Source organism: Mycteria americana, chromosome 12 (genome assembly GCF_035582795.1).
Source record: "Mycteria americana isolate JAX WOST 10 ecotype Jacksonville Zoo and Gardens chromosome 12, USCA_MyAme_1.0, whole genome shotgun sequence".
In the NCBI taxonomy this organism is placed as follows: Eukaryota; Metazoa; Chordata; class Aves; order Ciconiiformes; family Ciconiidae; genus Mycteria; species Mycteria americana.
Genome location: NC_134376.1, coordinates 18,150,818 through 18,178,546, shown reverse-complemented (window position 1 = coordinate 18,178,546; position 27,729 = coordinate 18,150,818). Strand labels below are relative to the sequence as shown.

At 42.6% G+C, this 27,729-nt stretch overlaps 1 protein-coding gene across 3 annotated transcripts in view; it reads right to left on the bottom strand.

Annotated features, from left to right (window-relative positions):
* The window catches only part of XPO6 (exportin 6), a 58,160-nt gene that overhangs the window by 21,613 nt on the left and 8,818 nt on the right, over positions 1 to 27,729 (bottom strand). For all 3 annotated transcript variants that reach the window (XM_075515437.1, XM_075515438.1, XM_075515439.1), the window contains exons 2-9: positions 19,509 to 19,599; positions 18,039 to 18,151; positions 14,750 to 14,947; positions 11,915 to 12,074; positions 11,425 to 11,502; positions 5,553 to 6,006; positions 1,943 to 2,069; positions 1,035 to 1,144 (exon numbers count right to left, since the gene is read on the bottom strand). In XM_075515437.1, coding sequence (XP_075371552.1) covers positions 1,035 to 1,144; positions 1,943 to 2,069; positions 5,553 to 6,006; positions 11,425 to 11,502; positions 11,915 to 12,074; positions 14,750 to 14,947; positions 18,039 to 18,151; positions 19,509 to 19,599 — 1,331 coding nt within the window. The remainder of the gene's footprint in view (positions 1 to 1,034; positions 1,145 to 1,942; positions 2,070 to 5,552; positions 6,007 to 11,424; positions 11,503 to 11,914; positions 12,075 to 14,749; positions 14,948 to 18,038; positions 18,152 to 19,508; positions 19,600 to 27,729) is intronic.

Sequence of the window (27,729 nt, the reverse complement as noted above, 5' to 3'; positions counted from 1 at the left end):
ATTTTCCCCATAACAAACTATTCAACACGAAGATAACGCACATTACATTCACGTTAGCCAGATGAAGAAGAGGAGCAGAACGCCAAGGCAGAGTTCAACAGCATTAGGCAGAGAGCAGCAAATTAGGAACAAATGATAACAGAGTTCAAATGCAAATACCTACTACTTGAGAAATTAAAAACCCCACAGTTCCCATGCTGAAAGGAAGAGAGCTGTCTGGTGCAAGCTAGTTCCACATTTGTACCTTGTGGTTGGTTTTTGAAAGACAGCCTGGCATCATAACCACTTTTAGTGTGCTCAAGGGAAGGAAGCCTCCTTCTGCCCTTAGCGGAATGTAATATGGCACAAGCCATGGCACTTTTAAGCCTCCAAAACTTGAACAAGGTACCAGTCTATTCACCAGATTTTTAAAATGGCAGCAAAGGGACTTTTATCAAAAGAGAGCCACCCATTTCAGGATACAGCATCTACAAAGGAAGAGCTGCCAACCACTGTTGCAATTGATACACACGATTAGCACCAGAGGTAAGCAAGTGGAACTTTTAACTTCCAAACACAGTCTCATCAATATTTCTCAGAAACATATCTTCCATTTAAACAGCAATTTTAAAATCCTAATTAAACAAAAAAATTTCCCTAATTCATTAATTAGTTGCATGAGCTGTGTAAACACTTACTAGGCAACTTACTCTGTGGTCTCCTCCTCTAATATATGCTACAATGTGCTCTAAAATTTGCTAAAATGTGTTACAGTTCTATTTTAGACTGCAAAGCTTTCTTCCTCTGGCTGCTAGGTTCACACGCAACATATGTAAGTGACAGTTCTTCTACCCTAACTTGCTCAGTTTGAATTCTTTTGCATGAGTGTGAAACACTGAAGTTTACACTTTTTATACTTTACGATTTTAGAAGAAGAAAGGACTCAACCACATGTGAAGTTAGAGTAGGCAATAGCTTATTTCTCACAGTCCTTCCATGGTGATCATGAAGTCTCTTTGAAGCTGTCACATCCTGACAGCTTCCTGACTGCTTACCTGTTGAGTACTGCTTCTTTGTCTGCCAGACGACTTTTAATTTTGCTAGTCAGATAGTCCAAGAAGAGCGTCCAGATGTCTAAGCAAGAAAAGTAACCTTCATGGGTAGGCTGAAATACACCAAAATTCACAATGAATATCGCAAGATATGGTAAGATCATTTTCACACAATGAAAATATGTGTTAGCGTGCACTTCAATCCATGAGAAGAACTTCTTGCTTTATTGAAAAATTTCTAGGAGGTCACTGGAGAGATTTATAGCTGTTAGAAGATGAACAAGCGCTTTAGCACAAGGGTGGGAACCCAGGAATTACAAGGCTGGTCTCAGCGTTAACCTGTCTCATGGCTTGCTGCTTCTAGCATTTTATAAATCTGCTTCCTCGTCATTATTGACATATGGTGGTAAAAAGGGCTGAGTTGCATTGTGACAGCTTCTATGGCAAGGTAACATGTACCAAAAGCCACAGGGTTGTTTTTTTAATACTAAAACTAAAAGTTACAAGGAAAGCCTCAGATACAGTAAAAGCAGCAGATTCAGGAGAAAGAAAAGCATCCCCAAACACAAAACAAGCAAGCTGGAGAAATTTTTCCAGATAACATTGTCCCTTCCAAGGACTAGCAAAAAAAAAAAAAAAAAAAAAAAAGGCAGAAGCAAAGTTAAACACCAGACAAGTTTGTTCTTGCAAGGTGACTACATGTCAGCACTGTCTCCAACTAAATCCAAGAGCACATTAAGCCATTTCCAAGTCCCTAGCACTACCGGGGAAGTGCCAGCAAGACAAGTTAATTGTTTTTTTTCTGGGCTAAATTTAGGTATCAACTTCACTGGGGAAAACAAGCAACCCTTGCTGTACAAGACAACAGAACAAAGAACAGACCGAGGAAAAACAATGTCGCAGGGCTGTACCTGATGAAAAGTGTATTTGAACAACAGTGCCAGAAATTCAACCACGGGGAACTGGGAGTAGGATTCAATTCTTCGTAGGTGGACGCTTACAAAGAGACGGAGAAAGTCCGTAAACTTCTCAATGTAGCTACAAGGGAAAGAAGAAAACACAATTGAGAAAACACGAAGGATGCCACAAGGGAAAGCAATTTCACTGAAACAGTGATAAAATTCGCTCAAAATCCTTTCATTAAGAAGTTACAATTAACAGCCAGTAGAACAATTAAAATAAAGCCCTGCAACAATTACCTACAGGACGGGCAACCCTTCATTCCATTAATACCTGAAACAGCAGAAAAGACAGTCTAGTCAAAAGCAACTTTAATATTCACATAAATATAACTGAGTTCAGTCAGACCTGCAAATAAGCACAATTCCCCCCCCACCCCAGAGAAATAAGTATTTAATAGCAAGGGTCATCTTACTGATGTAGATAGGATTAGTGAAATGAACTGTACCACTGAGGAATTCAGCTGGAAGCAAGAAGTTAATGCAGGAGTTAGCAATACACATGTAAAAAATTTACACGAGGTAGTGGGAGAGCCATGGAGTTGAGAGCTGGAAAGGACGGTTTCTTCTGCAGTGCAGATCAACTATCTAAAAGTTTCTGAACTGAGCCCAGGCTTTTGTGACTGAATTAGACTACGAAGACAAATCTTCCACCAAAGCATGGGACTACTCAATGCTTGGAACCATGCAAAGTGAAGATCCAAAAAGGAGCCTGCTACCAAGACTTCAGGGAGTCCAGCACGAGCAACGACCTCGGTGCAAGCACTGGTGGGTTCTTGAGTACACGACTGGGGAAAAATTACAAAGACCACAGTGGAGTAAGCTTTTATTGTGGAATAAGATCACGCCCTACGCAACATGAGCTTCATCAAGGTTAGAAATCATCTTCATATCTATACAGAAAAGTGTTAAAGACTCCATCAGTATACAGGACTCATACGTTCCAACATCATACACAAACAGCAAGAGCTCTGGTGATCCAGTGACAACGGGTTTGTGTGCCCATCCTTCCCATATGGCAAGAGCTCTAAAGTACAGAGTACTTCAAGTTTTTCTTTTAAATAAAAAGTTAGGCTTCGCAAAGTTTCAGACACCCTTGAGCAGTCTGTTTTTACCATGCTGCCTTGCTCTCCCCCTCTGCAAACTCTTGATTTTTTTTTTTTTGGGCGGGGGACGGGACCCACTCTTTCTAAAGAAAACACACTCGAGACCAGACGCGTTGCCAGCTAACAGAGCTGCAGCACTGTTGGTTATTTACAAACCTCCAAAAACCACACAATACTTCGAATACGCAAAAGGATTACATCTCCTTTTTATTTGGCACTGCCAACTCGACAAGAAATCACTAAATGTCTGATCACTGACCAAACACTTCAAAGTAAAGCTAGCAAAAAATAAGAGTCCAGACCCAAACACTGCCTTCAATTTTTTTCATTTTTATTTTATAAAGAGGCTCTGATCCAAGACCCGTTAAATTCTTACTTGGCTCCTACCCCAAAGCCCCTTCTGCAACCACCGTGTCATCGCTTGCATCCTACTAGCCATTTCCCACATTTTGGGATCTTCAAGTTAAAGCCAAACGCAAATAAAGCAAAAGACAGTTTAAGGTTACTCTTTCTGGACTAGTGTGGCAGTACCAACCATTCAAAACCACACTGATTTTGTAACAGAACAAAAATAACCAGCATCACGAGAGGAAGAGAAAGGACAGACCCAGGGCAAGCAGGTTCTGAAGATGACAATCTACTGAAGGTAGTTTCTTCAGTGCCAATTTTGTTTAGGATTTTGTTAGTCCAAGCCAGGACGACACTTCCATGCTTTAAGTTCTTTAGTTTTGGACATAAAAGTATAGCTATGCCCTTAAGTGACAAAAGGAAAATCCTCACATCCTTTTCCATGGAGAGGACAGAGTCAGCTCAGAGAAAGCTCCACTCCTCCAGAAGCCAGCTAGATTTTCCCAGTCTCCAGAACATCTTAGTTCCATCCCTATTTCAGACCTTAGCACTGAATAGAGGGGTCTCACAATTACAGACACCAACAATCTCTGTGGACAACACGTCTAAGGAGCAGAACATAACGATACAGCAATACCATCTCTGTGAAGGCCAACACAGCTACAGACCTTCCACAGCCTTGCCAGTGAAGGCTGCTTGCTGATGTTTTCCGTAAAAGAAAGAACAAAGTTAAAAAAGGGATTGCAGGCTTCCAGGAGAGCTTTTCTGAAATCCAGAGTGTAACCCCTGGCTCTCTGGGCACATATCTTGTACACAAAGGTGGCAGATTTCTACCGTCCTAGAATGCGTCTTATTTTTAGGAAGTGAGCGATACTGAAGTCAGAGTAAGTTAGTCAAAAAATGAGCAAGTAGAATTCACTGTTAAACAGAAGTCATGATTAATCTAGATTTACTATCCCAAAGTTACACATGTATCTAAAGATATGGAAAAAGGGAATTTTACAAAAGAAACGTGCAAGTCATCTCTACAAATGGACCCACAGTTTCTTCCTAAACTTGTTTTTTCTCCCAAGTGGACATCAAAGAAAAACAACAAACCCCCCCAAAAGCTCAAAAGCCTTGCTGCCGCATCTGGGAATAGAAATATTTTATACAGCAGCACCAGAAATTTATTTCCATCATCAGGTATCCGTAGCAAGATACTGAGCACATTCACACAGTTGCAACCTATTTGCCAACGTTAGCACCAGTCTGCCCGCCGTCCCACGGCACACACTCGCACAGCGGGCCTGCAACGAGAGGCAGCATCAAGTCGTCACCTCTTCCACCACCCTGCCAACACATGGATTCAACCACTCAACACAACAGCAAGACAAGTCTCACTTTCTCTCCTACAAGTAGGAATATCTGATATAAGAGTCGAGCTGTTTTAGGCAACCAGGATGGTAGTAACTTTCTGGAAAATGACAATACGCAGCCTCCCAAGATGCTGCCACTTCCCTGCTGCCTCCAGTCAAGCATGCCAGACAGCCTCTGCGGTGGAGCCATTCACCGCTGCTGTGAATGGAGCTGCCCAAGCTGTCTTTTGGTGGTGTTTAAAAAAAAAAAAAAAAGGCAATCAGAAATCGTCACATCTCAATGAAGGGTAGGAAACTACTTCTATTTTCTTTCAAGTCATGACTCGCAGAATATCTACCCACTCTTTGTATGTTTGAGTTTAAGCAGAGAAGGCAGATACCGACCAGGAAAGGGAATACTGCAATGCCTTTACCTCACTGAGCCTCTTCTGTTTTCTGTTACAACTGAATGAAGGGCAGGTTCAGCTCTTGTGCCACCTCAGACCTGCAGTCAAACAGTAACGAACGGGGGAAAGGGGGAGGAAGAGGACAGGAAAGAATACAAACCTGTGCCACCACGGTCCCTTAGCAAACTCAGCCCCTTACCAGAACCTTACCTGTGGGCACCTACCTTTCTGCCCGTCTCCCCCAGCACAGTACTCTGAAAAAAAGGCGATTAGACACACCATGCATGACCACAAAATAATAAAGACAGTCCTTTAGAAAGCAAGAGGCCCTAGCACAGCTACTTAGCTGCTTGATTGCTCTTACCTTTCATCCAGTTCCTCTAGCCGGCTCTTCACCGTATGGGCGTTGTTCTCCTTGGTAATCTTCTGCAGGAGGTAGAAAGTCTGCTGGAACATCCGTAGCAAATACTCTTCAAACTCCATAGGCACGCAGTTCTTAGACATCAGTTCATTGATGCAAGACATAGCCAAGACGCCAAGTCGGCCACGCTCCTGTCCCAACACCGAGTTCTGGCTGCTGCCGTTGACAGAAGACATCTTCCGAACGCGGGTGTCGCAGCCAAAGCGAGCAAAGTGGAAAATGGTGGTGAGGAGTGATGGGGTGATACTGGTAGACAAAGGGATCCAGCTGAAGAGGTGTGCCAGGCACTCCAGTGCCAGGGAACATATATATTCACTGTCTGTATCAAGGATGGGGATTGGCTGGTTCAATAATTTGGCCGCACTGGGACTCTGCAACAGGCTACTTAACAGGTCACCTAGGAAACAAAGGACACATCTGCATTATAAATCAAGGTAATGACCTTCAAATGGTGTAACTGCCAGCCCTGGCTATAAAGCAAAGGCCATCAGAGCCTCTGGCACTCGGCAAGTTAGTACAAAGATTTGTCCAAGATGAAGTAGTGGTTTTTGTACTGTGGAATTTTCTGAACTTTTGTTCAGACGATAATAGAAATGCCATGGGGTGCATTTTAGGAACTTATTATAAAATTCACTCCCCTCACAAAGTTGAGTATCCTTGATGTAAGCTTGTACAAGTTCTCTGGCACATCCATGTTACACTGAACCTTGGCAGAGCTGCTTCTGCTTGTATGTGACAGCTTGTGGATGATGTAAAAGCAGATGTACTGAGTCACACCAAGAAGCCTACTTGGTTCGGCACCTTTTCTCAGTGATCAAAAGCCCCCATTAGGCACAGATCACATTCCTCAGCCTCCAACCACTCGCATTACAAAGGCTTCCCGAGCCAGGTGGGGTTTGAAGAATTCTGCACAGCCTCAGGATTTATTAATTTATCCAGTCTCCAACTAAAGCCACATAAACTTCGTATTTGCAACATCCTGTGACAGCGTTCCACAGCTTAGCTATACATTGTGTAAAGATGGTTTTCATTTGGGGCCTGGCAGCTGCTAGTTTCATTACCTACCTCCAGTACCCAAACAGGGAAAAGAAATAATCTCTTTCCATTCTCTTCCTCCACGTCACTCAATAGCTTTCTATTGCAGCTCCTCACTCTCAATTTCCCTGAGAGAATGAAGAGTACTACTTTTCTTATTACTTAACATGGAAGCCATTCAATACCCTCAATCTTCTTTACTGCCTTTCTGCAAAGCTTTTGTTTGTACTCTACACCTCTTGATACGGGAAGGCCAGAAGTGCAGCCACTATTCAGGCGCAGATGAACCTTAATTCCATACAGCACCATAGCAGTTACCTGGTTTTGACTGCTACCAATCGAAATTTTTGTAGAATGATCTGGCCTAACGCTCAGAAGTTAATCCTGCATACTGAAGGTGAGTTTGGAGCCCATGATTTGGCATGAGATGAGTATCGCTCTCCTTGCCCAAACGCAGGTTATACTTATCTGCATTGCATTTCACCTCCCATTTGCCCGGAGACGTGCAAGATCTTCCTGCAAGTCTTCAGTCATACCTCCTTTTCACTATTCTGACCGTCTTGGTGCCGTCAGCAAGCCTCCTTGTCTCTTTACTGAGCCCTTTTTCCCAGGTCTCTAACAAGCATGTCCACGAACACAGACCCAAGCAGTATTCCACAGGTGACCTCCCCCCTCATGGCAAGAGGGGACCATTTCCATTTACCTCCTAACCAATTTTTCAACAATGCAGAGGCTCCCCTTATCTCTGATGGCCTTCGCTTTCTCAAAAGCTTTTAGCAGGAAGCATTCTTGACAGCTTTATGGAAATCCAAGCAGACACCACTAGCTAGGCTGCCCTTCCCACAGAAGCTGCTCACTAACTCCGAGGCTTCCACAGACCACATGCTGAAAACCTATTCACCTTGCCCAGATTATTCAATACACTTCTCTTCCTTGAGTACAAATTATCTCCTCACCTTTAGAAATCCACAGGCACTTGCTACGTTACAGAATTTAAAATTCTCCCCAGAAAATCTGAGTAATTTTTTTTTTTTTTTAAAAGTGAAATGATCCAACATACTAGGAATACAAAAATAACAGATGGGATTTACTGAGCCATTTCCAAAGTACTCAAAAGGATGCATGATGAACAGATTCCTCTTACGTCCCCATTTTTCATCAAGATCAGTGTCTTGCATCACTAAATTCATAACTCCCTGTCATACCTTATCACTGTTTCTTTCTCCTCTGCTCCAGGAATTTAAGGCATCATGCTACTTCAGCTGAATTAGATAACCCTGCACTTAGTCTTAATACTAAAGCAGCCCCCATGGTAACACTATACATTCACAACTATACATAAGCTGCAGGGCAAGAGCTGCTTGCGTTGTGCTTTTACAGAAGCAGACATGCTTCTTTCAAATGTCCTGTCCAGCAAACTCCACAAAAAAATCAATGAGAATCAAAGATTCTCATCTTTTAATCCATCAACACCAGAAACTGTAAATTAGGTCCCTGTAACTCTCAGCAGTTGGTCTGAGTGCTTTGCACCCAGTTAAATTACTATAGCTTAAAATCCCTTAAACTCTGAGCTTTATTTGGTGTCTTTGCAAACGGGTGATAAGTTTACGGGACCAACTGCATTCAGACACAAGGACAAAACTCTCGGGGAGGGGCTGGGATCAGACTAGTTCCGCAGTAGTAAGCATCAGCAAACATTTCTCTTACTCATTTGTTTACCATACATGAGTGAATATGCCTAAGGAAGGGATTCATCAAGTAAAGAGCTATAAATCACACAAAGACAACATTTGGAGGCTGAGAGATTATTGCTGAGTAAATTCTATATTGATGCAATAACTCAAATGTTTCCCAACATAGGACATTATCAGAGTTCCTTTGCTTAAGTGGTATGAGAAACGAGTTTAACATTGTCTTCAAGTGCTATTTAAAAACTATGCAAGACTTGCAAGTAACCATTTCACTCTGCTTCCCTGTACAAAAAAAGGAAGCATAGGTTTTCCAAGTTCCTAAAGAGATTTTGGCTCTGACTGAAGATATTAAACATTTATAGGGACTCTGAAGCTTATTTTGCTTTTTGGAACACATTTGATTTCACCTGAACATAAAGAGAAAAATGGTGGTGGCCTCATCTAAGCAACAAAAAAGTTTAAGCATCAGCAATAAACAGGAATACTTTGATGCATGAATGAGACTCAAATATAACAATATGTGGGTAAAAAGGTTTAGTCGGCTTACAGATTTCACAAATTTTAAGGACAGAGAAACAATTAACATCTCCAGTGCAGAATTTAATGGCAGAGTTTCACTAAACCCGTGTTTGTCCCATAGTTCACCTTCCAATCATGCATTCGCCTCTGCCTGCAAACAAAGACCGGTAGATGTGCAATGCCCAGACTGCCACTCACTGCTACTGACTTGCGTGTCCAGCTTTAAGCCCCATAGGTTCTCTACGTTAGCAACCCCATCAGTGCTCTTACTCCATTCTGTGAATCTTTCGGCCGATCGTACCGCCAAATTGTGACCCAAGGGACATGCGCTTAATAAAGAAAGTAAAGAAAAGAGTCCTTCACAAAACACAGAAAGTGAGCAAGCAGTGGTCAAGAGGGAAGCACTCAGTGCTCTTCCTTTTCGACGTCAAGAACTTGAAGCACAACCAGTTTTAACATGGAGAGAGTAGTTAAGGCAGAGCACAGAAAAAAAAAACCAGAGCAAGTTTCATATAAACAAGTTTGCACAGGCAGGACCCAATGAAATTAAGCCTGAACTTCTAAAGGAAGTGTCAGTGTAGTCTTAATTACTAGCAATTATCTTGAAAATATGCTGTGTAAGAAGTTTGTTTGTTTTCCCTGAAAGCGGAGAAAGGAAAGACCCAGAACAGAAATGCAGCATACTTTCACTTTGAGAAATATGATCTAAAGTCATGAGGTGAATACAGAGGTGGATGAAAAGCTGCCTCAGCACAAGCACCATCCAGCAACTCACCAAGGAACTGAGAGGACATCTCAAACAGGCTTCCACTGACAATCAGCCCAGAATTTGTTCCACTGGTCATTTTTTTTATTACAACTCTAGACAACAAAACAGAGATTTTCTGGGTTGTATCAGTTTAAGCTGCTAGCACCTCAGAACAAACCAGTGTTAGTTTTTTCCAGGATAATTCTGGAACCTGCTGTTCCCGGTGCAGTACCCCCTGCTGCAGGCATGTCCTCGGATGTGCCGGCATTAACCAGCATCTGCTAGTGTGCACCTGGGCTCACCGAGCAATTCAAGCTGTTTTGTACAAACACAGCATCATTCTTGGCCACGGAGGCACTTGCTACCAACAGTTGATACTAACATAAATCAGCTTTTTACCGTGGAAGACCCCAGTCTTGCTCAATGTCACACCAGAGTACTGAGGCTCTTGCTGCCAGGGTGGGTGAAGCCGGCACTCCTGCCCTCTCCAAGCAGCACGTTCACTCTTGCCAAGTGATACTACAAGTTTTGTTCTTTTCTGTTAATATCCATTTTTTTCCCCCCAAACTTGTGCTAGCTGCAGCAAAATCCACCCCCCACCTAAAACTAAGGAAATATTTCTTCCCATTTAAGTTTGTTTCGTATATAAACATGAAAGTGTCTTAAGCTCTTCTACAGGAAAGCAGCACTTGAAATTCTGCTCCAACTCAAACTTAAACTTGAAAGTTTTAACACTAACCAAAACATTAACAAAAGCTTATCACAGGCAGCTGTCTTAAGCTGACTAGGGCAATCTGGCCACAAGGAAGTGATCTACAACTCTCAATTAACTGTTTAAGGTCCCAAAGACGAGTGAGACACAGGTGCATGATACAACTGCGTTAACTCACAGAACACACTGCACCAAGCACAACTCGATATCAGTATGACCCTGGAGAAAGAAATATTGGATCCACAAGTGTTTCACCTTCTCCCTATGCAGGTAAAACCAGGTATTACAGGTTTCCAGAGCCTAAGCCCTTCTTCTTCCTTGTTAAAAGCAGACAGAGCCAAGATCAGACAACACATTGATTTCACTGCATCATGGTATTTCTTCTCGCTTTGTTTTCCAAGAAGCAAGAACAAAGGCACCACAATCTGCTGGACAATGCTTGGGTGAGCTGAATGTAACAACGACCTGTGTTACATCAAGGCACAAGAGAAACTGGTAGTCATCAAGGTCAGCTTTATGCCTGGGGTGACCCTATACATGTATCCCCTATTTAGCCTTAACAGGATAAGCAAAATGTATGCAAAGTACAAGGACATAGAAATATTTTGAAGGTAACTAAGAAATGTATATGTAAATGAGTTTAGATCAGATAAACACCCACGCAAAAGACTAACAGGAATAGGTAGAAAACAAACTTTCACAATATATATGCACAAGGTCCTAGCCACCTTTTTTTTTTTTAGTTAGGGCTTCAGTTTTGCTCCACTCTGGCTTTTGATGTGCTTACAGCTGAAATTCATAAAGGACAATGCCAACTCACTGACATTAGAGCATTTTGCATTGATGTTTTAGAAAGCTCTTTCCATCTGAGGACAACAAGAAGCTATATGCGCACTCTTCAGTGAGGTGGCATTTTCAGTGAGGCAGCCCCTGCAGTGGAAATTGCTTCTTCATGTAAGGTTTGTCTTTTCAACCAGAAATTTCTTGGCCTATGAAAAGCTCTAGGAAAGGGTTATTACAAGAGGTCAGACAGTAAAGGAAGGAATCTACATCTGATATTGCAAGTTTAAGTATATGGAAATAGTATCTTGTAGCTTTAGCCATCCTTACCACTTTCTCCTGAGGTTGGGGATGGTGGTGGAGTGGCAGCAGTAACGCTGTGTTTGTCCCAGATGCTCTCCAAAATACCTGGCCAAAGAGATATTTTTCAGAACAGTCCGCTAAAAGACAGATTGATCTAACAAACATACTGGAGACTGCAAGGGAACTTCAGTAGAACACATCTTTAGTGCACTGACAAGGAACACTGTCTTCTCTTAGTGAGCCCAAAGAAATTACCAAGTGCTTATCCACACAATCTCAATCCCTCTTCATAAAGAGGAGGACATATGTAGCTATACAGCTGCTCTGCTACACAAGCTTGTTTCATAGTAAACTGACCCAAATGCTTAAGGGTAGAGCTGAGCATTCAAACTGCAGAAGCAGCCACTACATCGCCCACACGTTGCTTCACTGAACCCAGCATGTGCAAGCTTGCTAGCATCGTAGGGATGGTGAAGGAGGACGTTCGTTTCAATGCTGCAAGTGCTGTAACTCATACCTGTGAGGAGCCCAAGCACTGTTTGCACCTGGTCTAGGAGCAGCTTGCGTAGCTCTTCTTTCCGGGCTACACTAAGATCTTCCCGCGGACATGCCAGTTCTTCCGAAGTAGTTTTCAACATGATCAGTCCCAGAGGAGTGGTCACAGGAGACTGAATTAACTGAGAGGAAAAGACATGAATGTAACGTGTGATGATAACATCCTGCAAAGCTATCAGCTGACAAACAGGGGATTAGTAACACTATTAGCAGTTTACAAGTGCTTCAAGACTGAGGGAATATCAGTTCCCACAGTTTGCGGTGCCGCATGTTGAGGGAAGAGAACTGCAAATATTTGATTTCCCGAGACATTACTCTACGATGTTGCAACAGTTCAAGTACCATGGGAATCCTTGGAGTTTCAAGAGAGCTTTCATAATGTCATTGCACACATTCTCTGTTCCAGCAGCATGTTTACCAGTAATAGTTTGTTCCTTCTGTTTACTGCTTTCTGCTGACATCATCACTTCTCCGAATTGCCTCAGCACCAGCAGTTTCACCACGTAACAGGGCTGCCACTGCAGCCACACTCAGGTAGGGAGCCTGCACCGTCAGCCAAGCAGTTTCCCATTAAAAAGCCCATCCCTCCCCATACAGACAAAAAGCTGCAGCCAATATCAGATGACACCAGAACACAGCTAAGGGACCCCACCTCTCCTTGCATCTGTATTGCATCTCAAACTGCAAGTCACATTTACCCTAAAGAGGGTAACTTCCACCACATGCAGGAATAGGACCGGAGAAAGCAATGATTTTTGCCTTCATTAGCCACTGGGATATTTTAAAGACACATTCAAGTGGAACAAAGTTTTATTTTCAGCTGAAAGACAACACTGCTCTTCACTGTTGACCTGGAACATCCAAAACGATTTATGCACTACTCCCTCTGGGAGAAAAAAGTCTAAAGCCAATCACAATTACTACAATCAATCCTTGAAGTCATAAATTCTGTAATACAGGCTGACTTCGGTCCTAATCTCCCTGACCCACCAAACCAGAGACAGGCAGAGTTAACACTGCTAAGGCCACACAGTTTGGTGAAATACATGGGTAAAAAAGCCCATCTAAAAGCTCTTAATCTAAATGTAAGTGAGCTTGGCTTTCAGAAAGGAAACACAATGGCACAGGAGCAGACAGCTAAAGAATTAAATGAAACACAGAACTTGTTAATAAGTTGCAAAGAGACTGAACATCTCTCAGAATATTTTCTGACAATACCAGGAAGTTTAGCAATACCATGCACTGGCACTTCGGTAATGTTAAAAAATTTTATACCTCTAAGGAAGTAGCGCCTTCTATGTAGAATTACTGTTTTTGCATAATAACAATACAATAGTTCAAGTTACTTTTCTTCTTCACCCCTCCAATGGTTCAGTAAAAAAGTTTTAGAGACTACTTAGAGTACTGGGATACAATTTAATGCTAAAGAATCAAACAGTTGCTTCAAATGATCTCAAGAAGAAAGTCTTACGACAGGACTCATCTGCAACTCTAAAAGCAAGTCATTCTGCTCCTGTACCACTCTTCATTATTTTGAGGTCTTGAAGTTCAGTATTAAGTGTTTTTCTTCCACTTTCTCTGAACATTTTTGGAAGGTGTCTGCTATAGGAATTAATTTATAGGAACATTTCCATCCGCAGCTGAGTTCACAAGGAGTGGCTTAAGGAAAAATAGATACCCCAAGTGGGCTCTGCAATCACTTAAGACAACCTCCAAAGTGCTAGAAAAGCAAGGAGAAGCTCAGAAAGCATTTCAGTTCAGATCCAGGTGAAATGAAAGCCAAAACTGTAAGTGTAGACAGTTGTCTCAGAGTACTTATTGTCAAATTGACAATTCAGGAAAAAATTGCAGCATGTCGCACTACATCACTACAGAAAGCTATCTGAAAAGAGGTTACACCAGTTAGTAACAAGCTCTGTAGGTCAAGTTGTCATTTTTTAAATTTTGTAATTAATACTAGATCTATTTGTCTTAACAAATAAACTCCTGACACTCAAGGACTTTTATTTAAATAACTGCCTTGTGGCTTGTCTGTGGGCATAGCTGCATTCAAATCATGTAATTATGTCAGCAGAAAAAGACTGTGCAGCACTTCAGTTTACACTCAGCCTCTTTAAGCCAATTATGAACAATTTTGAGAGAACTGGAAACAAAGCACTCAAACCAAAAGAGGAGGTTTGCACCAGCCTAGTTAGGCTCCAGCGGCAGTGAGCTGTTAGCCTGGCTCAGGCTTCACTGTGAAGATGCTGAATTACGACCAACATTCAAACTAAGGGCACTGTCTCAGCCAGGATCCTCAAATACATACTCTAGTCTTCCTGCAAGAGCCCTCTTAAACACCCCAACGACATTCCATTAGTGACTTTACATGATGAGGTACCAAAGATTTTAGGGTATCTTTGGCTATTAGGTGAAAAATCTCCAACAGCTACATTCAGAAACTTCACTTTTAAGAATCATCCAGTGATGCATCCAGAGTTTTACTGACTTTTTTCTTTAAAGAACAACCTACAACCCATACATTTTCAACAATTACTCCTAAATATTTAAAATTCAAAGTGCAGTTGATACTTGTTGCACAGTATTGTTCCTTCGTCAAAAAAAACTTATAACACCAGGAGGAAATGTAACGTGTAGGAAGCTAGGGGTTATCTGCAAAGTTAAAGAAAAAGGAATTTCAAAAGCAACTTTGTTTTTCATGTAGTTATTTAATCTTCGTCAAGGGAAGTCACTACTCAAGGAAACAAAATAATGTCTCTCAGAATGAAACCAAGTTTTCCCTTCAGCAACTTCTTACCTGCAAGATGTTAGTGAAAAAGTCATGGTAGAACATTGGCCAGTCTTGCCGGCCAATATCCACAATGACTTTGCAGAGTTTGTTCCTGATGAAGTAAGGCAGAGTTTTATGGTGAGCTAAAAGGAGCTTGGGCAGGCAGCTGCGGATCTCCATTTTGTCTTGAGATGGGACCCCAAGCCACATCTTATTGATTAGGTTCTGGAAAAGAAACAGACCTCCCAAATGAGCTCATCGTGCTTCACTGAAGTTAAACAGCGAGAGAACACGGACACGTAATGGAGGGACAGAGCACCAGGCAGAGCTGTTGCGTCTTAAGCCCCAGGGCTGACAATGCACAGGCAGGAAAAAGGCCATAGCTTTCAAACCTATCCAGGCCTCCCACTGACCAAGCATGGTCAGTTAAAAACTTAAGCATCTACATCTGATGTAGTTCAACCTTCTCTGCTACCATGGGCAGACCTGTAGATAGGGAAAGAAGCAGGTATTAGCAGGCTAAACAGAAGATGTTTCTCTCGTTAGAGTTCTGACACAAGCTCGCTGGGCAAAGAGCTGAAATTTAAGATGCTTTAACTGCTCAGCAGTCCAGTACCAACCCCGACATCTTTAACAACACGTAGAGGTGAGTGTGTGCAAACTAAGCTAGGCAGAACAAGAGCAGCTTGGAGGGCAAACCCCGCATCAGTAACTAACTTGGAATAAGCTTTGCTACCTAATGGGATACTTGGGCAATCGAAGACAGTGATGGCTCAAGCTGCTGAACAAAACTCACTGAGCTTGTCTCTTACAAGCCGCATAGTGTACAGGGACGAGTTCTAACAAAAAAAACCAAACCCCCACCACAATAGCATCAGATTTGTAGAAGCCCTCCAATATCAGATTTTCACAAAGAATGGGTTTCAACGCCCCAGAAATTGCTACCAATATCTCTTTGAACGCACCAGCATTTCTATTAACTGACAAGTGACAGCAACCAGCACATTACCATTTTAACTGGGTTTGGGTCAAACACAACTAGTTGGCATGCATATAAAGTATTTCCACTATCTTTTAACCCTGGACACCTAAATTTTCCTCTTTAAAGGGGGAAGCATAGCCTGTATGAAGCAGGAAAAAAAAAAAGAGGGGAAGCAAGTTTGTTTTTTGATGACTCTGATGCTACCTGGGTCTCCTGAAGCCAAGCTGGAAGGTCGCTGTCGGAGTGACTGCCTTGCAGTGACAGGGCACCACTTTAACAGAAAGCTTTTAGTCCACTTAAAAGACAGACAAAATCCATAAGAAGGCAGAGGTGCAAATTGCTTTCCTGCCATACTACGATCCCATTTAGGGGCTCTGGAGCATTAGGAGCTGAGCCTCTCAGCATAACTTACTGAGGAGGCCTGCTACTGAGGCAATGTCTGTACCCATCTGTAGGCATATAGCTTCGAGAACTGAAAAGCAGGAGATACTGCAAAGTGGTTTGTTGCAGAAAATGGAAGATTATTTATGGTCAAAGCAGATACAATTCACAGTACAGATGTACTGTACAGAGTACGGTTCACAGTGTAGAGGTACAGAGGTATATTTATACGTTAAGTGCCTCAAAGAGGCTGCTTTTGGGGTTTTTTTTGCAGAGAAGATCCAGAAGTATTGCTTAAAAACAACCATGACCCAACCAAATGAGAGTTCCTCAATGCAAATCTAGAATGAGAATTTCAGAAGCCCCAATAAAACTGGAAGAGGCTTTAGCTTAAATATTCATGCTTTAATGCCCACTGAGTTTTGTTCTACTTATTTGACCTGAAAGTGGCAGCTTTCTCCACCTGTGAAATGTTTTTGGGAAGATTTTCTCTCTTCCAAAAGCAAGAAGTGAAAAAGGTTCATCTGGAAGGGGGCCATGAGGATTTTTATTCCAGATCCACTTTTAACTTCCTAGAAAATACAACATTCTCGGGAAGTTTTGGGAATGATCCTTGTGTTTATATACACGCTTTTACTGACATTCAGTACTCACAGACGGCTGAAGACTGATGAAGTTGCAGATTACGACAGACTGCGGCTATGAGGACCGGTCAAATGCACAGGACTACAGCAGTTAACTTTGAAAATTCAAGCTCCTCAGGGGAGAGATCCTAATCTCTCAGCTGAGCTGTGGACTCCCGTCCCTCACTTTACACTTGGACAGTGATTTCTTTGTTTGCTTAGTTCTGGGCACAATTATTTTTTCAGTACTACTTCCCCCCCCTGAGAAGCAGAGGCTCAGTATTCAAACATGTTTTCCTCTTCATAAAAATCAGTTTGATTATTGCAAGCTGCTGCTGTGTGACACCCATCCCCAGAGCAGGGAACAACTCCCGCACCATTTGTCACCATTACCCCTTTTTGAGAGGAAGGCAAACGAGATTCAGTTTGCAGATTGAGTCCAGACTCCCTATGCAACCCCAGATAAATAAAGGGAGTATTTTAAGTGAAGAAGTCAACAACAACAGTGCGGATAATTTGTCAAAACAACGTAACTTTTAAGAACAGCGTTGTTTGCTCTATCTCAAAAGTGGCCCACTGCAAAGATACAAACCCCCTCTGATTTAGGAGTACAGCTCAGACTGCCAACCTGGCCAAGAACATAATAGAGAGGCCACAAATGGACCCGGGTGAGGTGTGACATTGACCAAGCCCCAGAAGACACTGCGCTGGTCACAGAGAAATCAGTTGATAAAACAGAGCTGTTCACAGAATGCTTTTGTTTCTTCCAGTAGATACACAAATCAATATTTAGGCTTTTAACCATAACTTTGTTCTTTTATAAATGGGTAAAGAGTGGGATGTGGTCTTCTAAAAGAGACCTTACCTCTACAACTAGCACATAAGCTTGCAGGATGTAGCTCAAGAGCATCAACCATAACCACGAGATGTCAGAAAAATAAAAGCAACTTTGTCTTCCCTCTTAGCATTAAAGTTTGCAGTAGCTAGTATCAGGTAATTGTGCACGTATTTCTGACCATAAAAAGAGTATAAAAGCAATAGCACTCTTAAAAGCATTGTGCAGAAAACTCAAGCAGCCTCTGAAACTGTAGGTAATTTGTACTTCGAGATGCCAGGAAATTAATTCTTCAATTTGTGTACAAAGATTCATATTCTCCTACTCTTAGCCTGCCATTAAGCAACCTCTCTAGGAGACAGCAATAAAAGCATCCTTTATCACCGTACCTACTAGGACTGTCATTTTAGACAAACATTTTCAAATAAAATCGATAGCCATATACAACTGCACCAGACGGAAAATGCACTAAGCAGGCAACACTACACATCTTACCTCAAACACGGTCAAACTGTACATCATTACATAGTCGTTTCTTGTACTTGACAGGAAATAGAGGCAGAATCTCCAGGCTCCTATCTGCTGGGCAAAGTTATTTAAAAGCTCCTCTGAAAAAATAAAGAATTAAAAAAAACTACATTAAAATTCTTAAGCTGTAAACAAATCCGTAACAGTGTATACTGATAGCACAGTAACACACTGAGCATGGAAGAAACCCCATGTTCAGGGAATGACTCAATCTGGAGGAGGGGAAAAAAAAAATAAAATCACACTCCAAAGCATTAGAAGCAATCTAACAATAGACTTTAATGAAAACAAAATAGGTATGTCATTTTCAAATACAGTTGACATAAATCCTACACCAGACTAATAGCTGAATATTAAAACAAATCACAAATTATATTATGAGCATTACCATTTTATCTATAAGAGCCAAATGTTGGGATACCAGGTCACTGTGAAAGACTAGGAGTACTTCAGATCACACACAGCGTTATAACACACCCGTGGCTTACTGCAATTGCTCCAAGAGCCATTGACTTTGTTGTAGGTCAGCATATCAAGAACCTCTCCAAACACTCGGGTACAGGATCAAGTGACTATGTACCAAATGTGGCAAAGGGAAAAGCTGCAAGGGCTGTTTTACAGGCTAGTCAAATTTAAGCCTTATTCAATTGGTTTCTTTCCTGCAACTTAAGCAGGAAAACAGGGGATGCTGAAGGCTTTTACCTTTTCCACAGCAGGAGATCTCCACAACAGGAGAAAAAAAAAGAAAAACTTGCCTAGTTGCTTATTCTTTATTTTACCAGATTTCTGGGAGAAGTCTTTCATGCTGATCATACTTTTGGCACTGAAGTTAGAGACGACAGAAGTTTGAGAATAAAAGCAAACAGCCTATTTACACCCATTAACCACAGATGCAAGAAGCTCATCTAGAGCACCTGTAAGGTCTCTGCTGGTTTTCAGAAGGACATATTTAATACCACCAGCCAAAATGAAACCGCACTCCCACTTGTCATTTCACATTAACTAGGCCAGTCTTCTGCTTTCCCATCTTAATGCTGAACAAATCGGAAGTCCACGCTCCATCTCTAGGCAGAAGGTAGAGGTTTTCCAGGACGTGCAATTCAACCACGTACAGACAGAGAAAAACGTAACATCCTTCTCCCACCCTAACCGACTTACTACCCTTGATAAAAAACTGCATCTCCATGCTCACAGCAGCAGACAGTTACCGACGTATTAATCATCTATAGGACCTGCCATGGGATCTCTGAAACTCAAACTACGGAAGCCTTTACTTCAAGTTCATACGTAAGCAGGAGAGGCTAGGATGCCAGTTCGCTATCAGCTAGAGCACTTTCATCTGCTATATTTGTTTAACATAACCAAGTCACCTCTGCTGAGGTCCTGCAGGCAGCAGAAACCAAAGGGGACCACCTGTTAGAAGTGGCATGAACTCACCTATCTCGCGTTTCCGCTCATTCGTTGTGCAATTGTGGAAAAACTCTGTCATGAGACTCTCCAAAGCCCGTAGCGAGGCCTCTTCAGATGCCTGGGAACGACATTTAAAGGAAAGAGTTAAAACTAACTTCCCCTCTGAGTTGCACTCAGGAGGTCGGCATCATTCACATCACATATGCACCCAAAAACCAACAAGAGCATGAAGTCCAGGTGGAGGGCAAAATAATCCGGAATTTTAACTGCTCATTGGTGTCAAGTAGCAACAAGATTTGTCCTCTGCAAGTGAAAGCTTTGGACATGAAGGACCATTTGCTCAGCTGCATTAACTAATGAAAACAGTACAAGAAGTTTCCTTTTTTTTTTTGGTGGCATTTAGTAATTTTAAGTCAGCTCGTCCTTGTCAAATAATTCTCACAAGGACAGCAAGTTCAAGTGAAGACGCTTTCAGACGTTTAGAGATAATAAATACAGCAATAGCACGGGGAGCATGAATTTTGAGAGGACTCCTGACACCTATTCCCGTCTTTGTCTCGGTGCCACACTGCGCCACATTGCCACCTGCAACACTGATGGTGCTCAGGAAGTAGCAGCTTGAAAGATTAAAGAATTTCCAGCACTTTGAAAAGCAATATGCAAGTATTCAGCTATTTGATTCCAGAAGAACATCCCCCCCACCTCCACATTTAGCTTTTATTATTGGAATTCATCAGTTATAGCTCAGTGTTTCCAAGTCCTAAAAAACAAATTACCAGAACTAGTATACAGCCGTTGCAAGGTCACTATAGTTTCGCAACTCTCTGGAGTTGGGATGATTTTATTCTCTAACAGCTCACCACTGAGCTTAGCCGCTCTAGCTGCGCCACACTTCCCTTACGGTCTAAGCCTGATAATGGATTGCCTTAGAAAACAGTACAGACCATGCTATTAGTCATTCCTCCAACGTTTTCAACGCATGCTATCAATAATAAATGCATCAAGATTCAAGCCCCGACCTTCCTCTGCACAGAAACAAAGTAAACCATTAAAGAAAACTGAAAGTTCTGCCTCAAAAAAATAAAAACTGAAACAAAAATTATGACTGGCAGTCTTCTGCAAAGCGACAAGCAAGTGAGACGACTTGCAGAAACACCACGGGCTTCTGCTAGTTCCCATTTCCACGTACAGCAGCTTCCCCAAGGACCACCACAGGGCCAAGCAGCAGGAGACCCTCCTCAAACAGCCGGGGGTTGGATTAACCCCCCAGGAGAACCGACAGCTCAACACGACAGCGTGGGAACAGAAATTCTGCTCTGTTCTCCAAACAAGTGGAAATGGATGCTCTGTAGGACACTGTGCATTTTCAGTTACTTAGCAAAGGAATACGGAATTTCATCCTACCCTTCCTATTCCTTCCCCTCCCTTTCTTCTTTTTGTTTTTTCTTTTTAAAGACCTGCTCTAGAAAGCAAGGACTATTTTAGCAAGAAACACTGTTAGTGGGAAATTGGCTTAAAATAACCTACAATCAAATCAAAGCCACTTTGTCAGCTTAAGCAAAATCAAGCACCCATTATCACCTCTTTAATCCATTTATACATGGCCTCTGCAAACAGTCCCTTGCACTGTAAACTTCCCCTTGAAGCCGGCCCTTCAGCCACCGAACAGTCTCCTCCTCCTGCCAGTCACCATTTCCCAGATAACAGCAACACTGTGGATAAGAGCCTCACTTGAAAAAAACAAAATTTGATTAAGTGGAGTCCTTAATGACATGAGCATATAGCCACACTGCCATTTCTGTGCATTTCTTTCTGGGACATTGCACATTGTTGCAAGTTCCTCCCAACCAGATCCAGACATACATATCCAACATTTTCATAAATCCCTGCAGTTTAGTTCTCTGCTGCTCAACAGGGAGTAAGTCTCACCAGCAGTTTCTGATGCCAACCCCCCAAAGAGGAGTTTCCGAAGGTTGGGCAGATCAATTTGATGCAAATTCCTCTGCAAGAACCACTGTTCTCCCACTCCACCCCTCCACCGGCCAAGATCAAGATGACCTCAATTCACAGAGAAGTGTTAGCTCTTCACACAGGAATGGCAGGGCTCAATCGTTTTCGGATAGTTAATTCAATCCTTTAGGAAGAGTAGTTGAGATAAGTCAATTTTTTCCAAGATTCAAGATTTATTTCCTACTTTTGGAAATAAATTGCAGAGTTTTCATAAATCTTGAACAACTGACATGTCCTCCACTGACTTCAAACTGCCTCAGCACTGAGATTTTGAAGATGAGAGCGCCTACTCCTAAGAACATGCTTAGTCTTTTATATAAAAACACCACCATCACAATGTTCAACGTGTCAAAAGCAAAACAGAAAACAGAGAGCAAAACGCAAGCATTTTATGTAAAAAGCCCAGGCTGGCCAGAATCCAAGGCCAACTTGGGCAGAAAGAAACAGCGTGACCTCCGAGATTGTTTTCTTCTCCTGTTTGACTTCTCCCGGCTGTTCCAGGGGTTTGGCCAAAGGAAGGTGGAGTAGCACAAATTGTCTGAAGTAATCAAAACCCAGCCCAGACAGGCTCCGCAAACAGGAGAGCCTCCCAGGTCTTCCCCCAGGTGCTATCTGATGGCCACACCAAGCGCACCCCCTTCTAGCTGTTGGCAGGACTTAAAAAGGTAGAGAGCAGCGTTCTGCATTTGCTAATGCCTTTGGGTATTCCTCAAGTTCCTGGAGCATGCAGTAATCGCCCACCTTTCAGGCAAAGGCTCTGATAACTAGGTCACTGAGATAAAGAGGACACATGCTGTTGGAGAGCTGCGGAGGAAATTTACTGTACCTATATCCAGACACCCCAGAAAGTAGATTATCTAGTGAGGCTGTAATAAAAGTAGAGCTGTTTGTAGGACCTGCGGCTGTACATGTCTGTAATATTTCCAGCTGCGCCTCGGTATTACTGCTCACGTTAATATGCAGTTTGCTTTCTTCTAGGGCTCGGCGTTTACTCTGCACCGAAGAAAAGAAAGGAAAGCATCACCAGGGTCTGCAAAGAGAAATGCCAATGAATCCTGATACCGAGCAGCAATGCATGGACTTTAACGACTGCCTCAGTCCTGCACAGTCAGGACAAGATCAAACCCCACAGGCAGTCAGAACCAGCAGCACTCACTTCACTTTCTGTCTGGTCTGGAATTCAGCCATTTGAGTCATATGCAAATTTCATTTTTAAAGGTTTTCAAGGAAAGTCATGAAGTCTGGACCATCATTAGCAGAATCTACTACAGACTTTCTGGGTAAGGGCTGGCAGTTTGCCTCACCTTCCTGAGGCATTACAAAATATTCAACTATTAAACCAGGAATACTTCCCACTCATTTTCACGAGTTATAGAATCTGACCCCTGTAAAAAACCACCCCCAATGTCTCAGGCTACTCGGGGCTGGATCAAACTGCCAGGAAATGCCGTTTGCTCTGTTCTGTCAACCATTTAAGAAAAAAAATACTCAATTCTGTGAACCCCGTTTGGAGAGCAGGTAATGTGAGCTTTTTACCATGAAAATCTCTGCAATTCACTAAAAACAGTCAAGGTAAGATTTGACATGCCACCATCTACGCTAGCTCCACTGCTTCCGATTGCCCAAATGCTATGGTTGAGCTCAGGCCTGCAGGCTGCTGCAGGGAGGATCTCAGCTGCCAGATTCAGCAGATCCTCCAGCCAAAGACAATGTCCTCAGTCACAGCTTGGTTAGGTCAACAAGTTAGTGATACGTGAAAGTAAGCAAGTGGGTCTAAACGCCAGTGCACCGACAGCTACAGATTCCTGTGTTCCGGTAGGACATCCATACTTCAACCTAGAAATTGTTTCCAGGATAGCATCTCAGGAGATGCGTCATAGCCGATTCTCCCCCAAATAGGTGCTGTTAACTGCTGCTCTGCTATGTTGGGTCCGCCCCGCATGGATCGGGCAAGCGTCAGGTCTGCCCCAAGTCTGCTGCTCCTGGAACTGCCCCGTCTGATCTGAGCCTGACTTGACATGGATCAGGGTGGGAGAGCCACTGTCAATCTACGTCCTTACCCTCCCCATGTTTGTGTCATTAAGTTTGCTTAAGGTGTTCCATTAACTGTTATCAAGCTAGAGGCGTGTAGCTGCTTACTCATACCATTTATCTATGAACTCCAACCTTTAATAGCAGTCTCATACAACCAGAAAAATGACAGATTGACAGCTGAGACTACAGCTTCCTATTTTGACAGAAATTAAGAGATTTGCTACCAAGAACTTGCACATTCAAAGACACTCTCCATCCCCCAAAGTACCAAAAGAAGGATCTACAAAACCTGGATGTACCAGCTGATTTCAGGGCTATGGTTCAATTACACTTTAAGATGTATGAGCCATTAACTGATTCCTGTTGATTAAGGAAAAAAATATTAATAGCTACCTCACTGCATTTTAGGCTGTTCAAACTCCAGTTCACTGCACCTCAGTAAGGCTCCGGAAAAGCAAAATCTTTGCCCCTCGCTGCTTAAACCAGGACTCCAAAACAAGTTCGGTTTAGCCTGTAGCCTATGACTAAAGCATTCGGGTAGGACGAGTTACTCATCCAACTCTGGCGAATAACAGAGGAATGATTTTTGGATTGCAATTTAGACATTGCACATTTACTTTAATAGAAGATACAACACTAATTTTAGTTTGCGTATAACCAAAGACAACCCCCCACCCCCTTAAAAAAGTACCTGATCGTTCTGGAAGATATGAAAGTGCTTTATAAAAAAGCCATTTCCATTTTCTCCAGAAGTGCTTTCATTTAGAGCTCACTTCCTATCTTTTTATTTCATTTTATGTTCTCTAAAGCGATTGTTTCTTTTAGAGGAAAGCTTTCCTCTAATGCTTTGCCATAAAAACACAAGCTGTTAACCTTTTAATGCTTGCTATTAACAGCTCAGTAGAGTATCGATCATACAAACGGTGCTCTAAATATGGCAACTCAGGCTGATGACAACTGCAAGAGGAGGGTTATGTCTGTTGATTTTTTTTCTAATGTGTTTGGAAATGGGTATCACTCCCAGACAAAATTAAGGTAATCCCTCTACAAAGGCTTTTTTAGTAAGATGTTAATTGCAGCTGCAATGTGACAAACGTGACTCCAGCCATCCTTCAGGCAGCACTGGAACACCTTCCTCCGACTGGAAGAATGGATTTTACACCACGAGAGCCGAACCTTAAAAACACCTCTTCCACGGTGGCAGGTAGGAAACACACTTGCACCGCCGAACCCAGAAGCCTTCACTGCAACGTCTCTACTCGTTATTTAAAGATGGGATCTCTCTCTGTTAGGGAGCTGTTATTCACCACCCCTCTGCACCCCATCATGTTTTTAACTCAGACGCCCACTCTTGTTCCATCCCTCCCTTCGATACCTGCACTGCTGAAGCACTTTTCACGCTGTATCTCACACCTACCAGCCCATAAAGCCTCCCTACACCATATATTGACAGCAAACGTAGGTATTTTTCCAGCGCAGCCCTGACCTCCTAATTTTTTGGGGCCTCCTTCTACATCCCCTTCCTACCCACCATGTCTCCTACCATCAGCAGCACAAGACGCACAGCCCAGCACAATTCAGCCTCCCTCTGGTTATCAAGGTTTGGATCTCATTTACCCAGCTCTGCTAAAATGAGTTATCAGCTGCATCTACCAGCTCATGCTCTTAACTGGCAACTCCTGCAGGAGAGCACACAACGTGCAACCCCCTTGTTTGAAGCGTTCCCAGCAGGAATTGCTATAATGCCACCAAGAAGCCAGTGCATAGGGTTAAGAAGAGAAAAGAAAAATCATGTCCACACCACAACGGCAGCTGCTAGTATAAAATAACTCATCATCACCCTGCCTTTGCTAAATTACACTGCCCCATCCTCTTCCAACCCGGAGCCTTCTGCTTCCAATTTTGTGCAGTTACTTAATAGTAGAGTTACACACATACAAATACAAACCACTACACTTAGCTGCTGAATTTTCTTCCTCCTATTATTTTATCTTTTTTTTTTTTTTTTAGCATTGCAGATAATTTTTAAGGAAACTCAGTCGAGGCTAATTTAATAACACATATACCTAACGTACATATGTACTAAGGTAGTAATTTACTCATTTAAGAATTACTAGGCTGTCTTTCAAAGCCCCTCCCTGCCCAAGCCCTAACATAACATGATAATGAACGTGTAAATTAGTAATTACACTCTCAGAAAGATGGTGGGTCATTTCAAGCCCACTTGGGTGGGTCACGAAAGCCTTCCTTTTGTAGTTGTCAGTGAAGCACAGATATTACCAGCCACTTCAGTGAACCCCTGGAACAGCCTTGGGTCACTCGATGCAGTGAAGCTCATGAAAGAACTGAAGCACAGTATTATTTTTAGCAACAAAAGCAGAATTATGAAGCGTTTTAGAGGTTGTACGACACCCAACGCATCCTCTAGAAAGGATGAATGCACACTACCGAGAGGCAGAGCTGTGCAGCTCAAAGGCAGTATTACTTACTACATTTAATCATTTCCAACTAATGATTTTAGAAGTCTGGGGTTTCACACTTATTCCCAGGGTCTCCTTACCAGCATATCTCACGCAGAGGTCTTAAATTAGGAGACAGCACGCAGACCCTGTGACATACGTGCTCCCCGGCAGTACGCTGCTGATGGTATCAAGACACAGCTCAGCCTTTATTCTCAGTTTCCTTGTTGCATTTCAGAGATGTTTTTGTGGTTTAATGAATAGAAACTAGACTCGGCTTCAGTCTGTGCTTTGAGAACAGCTCAGGCTCCTGGTGCCATTTCAAGAGATCTCCTGGCTGCAGAATACAGCCTGCTTACCTGGTTCATTTGTTTCAAGAGCCACAACTTTGACAGTTCACTAATGAGACGTAGATTTTGCAAACCCATTTCTGTTATACTACAATTTAAGCAAAAAATCTACTATAAAAGTCATTACTTACTGTTCTACCTCAAGGCAATCGACGGAGGAATAAAGGCACTATGCTGCTCTCCATCTCCCTGCTGTGATGAAGCTCATGTCCGGCACCAGAGCTGCTCAAGGCCCTTCTGCCTGTACAACTCATCACCCCAGACTGCACTTCAGGAATCAAGGTATTTTATTTAAACTAAGAATGACTAAAGGACTAAACTAAAAAGGACTAAAAATGACCACAGGCTGAACACTACTGCGTGGAACAGGCTATGGAGAGCCAGCAGTGATAATCTGATTTCTCAAACAGGATAAAGAGATCATCTTACCTGTAAACAGCCTGCTACACAAATAACCAGGCACCTTTTTGAATACCTAAGGGATCTTATTTCTTAAATCTTCTTGTACAGGCAGGTTCAGTTAACCAGGCTTCAGGTTTTAAGGCTGAACTTTGACTAACAGGCTCAAGTGTCCAAGTCTGATTCTTTCTAAACCGATAACTCTTAATTGACATAATCAAGTCCAGCAGCCAGCATGTCCTCTACCAAGCATTTTGCATTTGCTTTGCTTTTTACAAAACACTCATTACATGGAAACACAGCAACCATAGAGCATTAAAATTCAACATCTACAAATTCTCTTCGAAACCCACCAAGGGAATAAAATAATCATAGCAAGCTGGCATAAGCAAAGTAAGATTTAGACGCAGCACCGCTGAGGACGAGCACAAGAGCAGCCACCATCAAACTGCGATTTATAGGGCACCGCTGCCCGGGGATGGCAGGCAGGTCACGTGCCGATGACTTGCCAATTGATTTATTGTGGTTTAGCTGCTGGAAAAGACTTAGCAACACATTATTTCCCCAAACAAGTAATTGCTAAAATAATGATCTACAGACGAGAAGCGTAGAAGTATCCAAAGCACACCACTCGAGATCGATACTCTGCATCATACGACTGCACATCACCATAGCACGGGGGTCCCAGGTGGGTACAGCTGGCACTAGAGCCATTTTTTGGACTTACGACTTAATTTGACAATCCAGCTACAGTCATCAGACTTTCCTCAGTAGGCAGTTCTCAGCTGCTGTCCACCACTTTTTCAGCCAAAACTGATAACAATTTTTTGGTTTGGGTGTTATCAGAAAAAACAAGCCATAAAGTCATAGTACGCTCTTCAGATGGACGCCACACAAGGTTGATCATCTGCCAAGGCTGGTCAGCTGGGCACGTGCCCCTTTCTGAATGCTAAAACACTGCAAGGTGACTCTGGCTCTCTTCCAGAGTACAGAAGT